Source organism: Aplysia californica, unplaced genomic scaffold (assembly GCF_000002075.1).
Source record: "Aplysia californica isolate F4 #8 unplaced genomic scaffold, AplCal3.0 scaffold00991, whole genome shotgun sequence".
NCBI classification, from domain to species: Eukaryota; Metazoa; Mollusca; class Gastropoda; order Aplysiida; family Aplysiidae; genus Aplysia; species Aplysia californica.
This window is the reverse complement of record NW_004798261.1, coordinates 222,964-224,066: the sequence shown is the minus strand read 5'-3', so window position 1 is coordinate 224,066 and position 1,103 is coordinate 222,964. Positions and strand designations below refer to the sequence as shown.

At 43.0% G+C, this 1,103-nt stretch overlaps 1 protein-coding gene across 1 annotated transcript in view; it reads left to right on the top strand.

The window, feature by feature from the left end:
• The window catches only part of LOC100533292 (glutamate receptor 1), a gene marked incomplete in the record, with an annotated part of 42,396 nt that overhangs the window by 17,682 nt on the left and 23,611 nt on the right, over positions 1 to 1,103 (top strand). The window contains 1 exon segment of the mRNA XM_013089585.2: positions 901 to 1,012. Coding sequence (XP_012945039.1) covers positions 901 to 1,012 — 112 coding nt within the window.

The window sequence follows — 1,103 nt, the reverse complement described above, 5'->3', positions numbered from 1 at the left end:
ATAATAATAATAATAAACACCTAGGTGCTCGTCCCTCATTCAATAGGTCGTGGGTTCGAAACCGGATAGCAATGGAAAATTTTCTTCTCTAAAATGTTCTCTTTTCACATCAATTCCTGCTCTCTAACATTGCTCTGTTGTCTGCTTTCGTTTCCATTGCACTTTCTGCCCCACCCCCTCACCTTCTTTGCCCCATCCTCTGGGCTCCTGGCTGTTCCTGCAGCCTTTCTACTGTTACTCCTTGTCTCCTTCTTACTGCAGTCTTTCAGGTAGACCCCTGATCTTATGGTAGGAAACATCTACACCTAGCCCTCTTGGACAAAGGCGAAAAATCTCGGAGGTCCCGTGTACAAGTTGCGACGTTAAAGATCCCTTGGTGGTCCAAAATCAATAAGATTAGGCTTCGGCCGCCTCCGGCAAAATTCAAAATTTCCTACCTACTGAAATTGTAAATAAATGTGTCCCGCGCGCTCATATGACCTTATGCAGTTGCGAGCGCAGTAAAACATTTAACAACAACAAAAAAACCCACCACACTTCGAAAAAAATAAATTTTAGATATATCTAGATCTAGCAACTGTGCCGTGCCGATTTCCGCTAAACAGCAGTCTATGTGCTCTTTACTATTATATTATTACCCCAGCAGACCTAACTAAAAGCATTCTTAAACAATTTCAACTTTCTGAAATGTTTTAAGTGCAAGCTGTCCTTTTTTCAAGGGCTAAAAATGATCTCTTCTTTATCTCTGTACTGGCGTTTGCAGTGTAGTGGTTAGGCTATTCACTGTTGCGCGCCGAAGACGAGAGTGTCATTTCCCCAATATGGAGAGGATTTTTTCCCCGATATTTCCGTCTTTTTTCCTTTCCTTTTCAAAATATGACTTTTTTCAATTTCTTTCAGAGGAAGCCGAAAGGACTGTCGGGGAACCTGACCTTCGATGACAACGGATTCCGGAGAGACTACAGCCTCGGGGTGTTCTCTATGGCGTTAGACGAGGGAGTACAGCAAATAGGTAAATATTTTCTCTCTCTCTCTCTCTCTCTCTCTCTCTCTCTCTCTCTCTCTTTCTCTCTCTCTCTCTCTCTCTCTCTCTCTCTCTCTCT